Source organism: Rissa tridactyla, chromosome 12 (assembly GCF_028500815.1).
Source record: "Rissa tridactyla isolate bRisTri1 chromosome 12, bRisTri1.patW.cur.20221130, whole genome shotgun sequence".
Lineage (NCBI taxonomy): Eukaryota > Metazoa > Chordata > Aves > Charadriiformes > Laridae > Rissa > Rissa tridactyla.
The window spans coordinates 17,825,520-17,827,339 of record NC_071477.1 but is presented as its reverse complement, the minus strand read 5'-3'; the positions used below and the strand labels follow the sequence as shown (position 1 = coordinate 17,827,339).

The 1,820-nt window shown below is 53.9% G+C and overlaps 1 protein-coding gene across 1 annotated transcript; it reads left to right on the top strand.

The window, feature by feature from the left end:
• Positions 1-246: 246 nt before the first annotated feature.
• Positions 247-942, top strand: LOC128916731 (olfactory receptor 14C36-like). Its single transcript, XM_054218748.1, has one exon. It carries the CDS (start codon positions 247-249, stop codon positions 940-942), a length of 696 nt encoding a protein of 231 aa, XP_054074723.1.
• The last annotated feature ends 878 nt before the right edge of the window (positions 943-1,820 follow it).

The following is a 1,820-nucleotide window of genomic DNA, read 5'->3' as shown; positions in this document are numbered from 1 at the left end:
GTGCCCAGAGGCACCAAATGTCCAACAGCAGCTCCATCACCCAGTTCCTCCTCCTGGCATTCGCAGACACGCGGGAGCTGCAGCTCTTGCACTTCTGGCTCTTCCTGGGCATCTACCTGGCTGCCCTCCTGGGCAACGGCCTCATCATCACCGCCGTAGCCTGGGACCATCACCCCCATGTACTTCTTCCTCCTCCACCTCTCTGTTCTTGACCTGGGCTCCATCTCCACCACTCTCCCCAAATCCATGGCCAATTCCCTCTGGGACACCAGCATCATCTCCTATGCGGGATGTGCTGCCCAGGTCTTTCTGCTTGCCTTCTTCTTTGAAGCAGAGTTTGCCCTTCTCACCATCATGGCCTACGACCGCTACGTGGCCATCTGCAAACCCCTGCACTACGGCACCCTCCTGGGCAGCAGAGCTTGTGTCCACATGGCAGCAGCTGCCTGGGGCAGTGGCTTTCTCACTGCTCTGCTGCACACGGCCAATACATTTTCACTGCCCCTCTGCCAGGGCAATGCTATTTACCAGTTCTTCTGTGAAATCCCCCAGATCCTCAAGCTCTCCTGCTCACACTCCTACCTCAGGGAAGTTGGGCTTCTTGTGGTCAGTGTCTGTTTGGGCTTTGGGTGTTTTGTTTTCATCGTGGTGTCCTACGTGCAGATCTTCAGGGCCGTGCTGAGGATCCCCTCTGAGCAGGGACGGCACAAAGCCTTTTCCACGTGCCTCCCTCACCTGGCCGTGGTCTCCCTGCTTGTCAGCACTGCAGTGTTTGCCTACCTGAAGCCCCCCTTCCTCTCCTCCCCATCCCTGGATCTGGTGACAGCAGTTCTGTACTCCGTGGTGCCTCCAGCAGTGAACCCCTTCATCTACAGCATGAGGAACCAGCAGCTCAAGGATGCAGTGTGGAAAGTGATAACTGGATGCTTTCAGAAGCATTAAACTGCTTGTCGTCTTCTGCAAATCACTCCTAATGGAACTCATTGCAGGTTGGTTTTGGTTGTGAGTTTGGGGTATTTTTGCTTTGTTTTCTATATTATAATATTGTCCACAGAGAAACATCATTATTTGTGCCATTTCCAGTTATGTATTTATCCACCTTCTGTGTGACCCAGAGACTGTGTAAAGGAGGAGCCACCCTCCCTCTCTGTTTTAACAAAATAAAGGACCTTCCAATGAATTGTTTGTCTGAGATCCTTCCTTTGAGACCTTCTCTAGAGCTGCAGGGGCAGATCCTGCGTGCAGCGCTGGAGGGGAAAAGGTCCTGGCACCGGAGCGCTGTCAAGGAGCACCAGCGCTTGGTCTTCCCAGAGCTGCTCCCTTTCCACTTCAGCGCTCTCCTTCTTAGCTCCTCTCTTGGTATAAGGCTTGAGTGCTCTTGAAGCTTGGTGACAGTTTTGTGGTGTGGTGGTCCTGTGGCTGCAGGCAGGGACAGGGAATGAGCACTTCTGTGACAGAGCTGGCCTCCAAAACAGCATTTCCATCATAACGAGGGGATCGCGTCAGGGCAGTGCCTGAAGGCTCAGGTCTTGTCCCAAAATGCCTCTCAAGCACACGGCCAGTAACGTGCCCAGGAGAAGGAACATCAGTGAAGAGCAAACGTGAGTGAGTGCGCAGAGTGGGAGCACACAGCAGTGTCCTTGCACAGCCAGGCTCCTGGGAGGGACATGAAGGTCTGGGGGGTGCTGGGATAAACCTGAGTGAGCACAAATGCCATCAGCTGTTCCTAGAGGTGCCTTGAAGGCCTGTGGGACAGTGTCTGGAGGTCAGTGCACGTAGAGAGTGTCCCGGTTGGAGGTAAAACAGAACTGATTTTCTTT

Coding starts and splice junctions, on each gene's coding strand:
- LOC128916731 (XM_054218748.1), top strand. CDS start 247: ATGGCCAATTCCCTCTGGGACACCAGCATCATCTCCTATGCGGGATGT.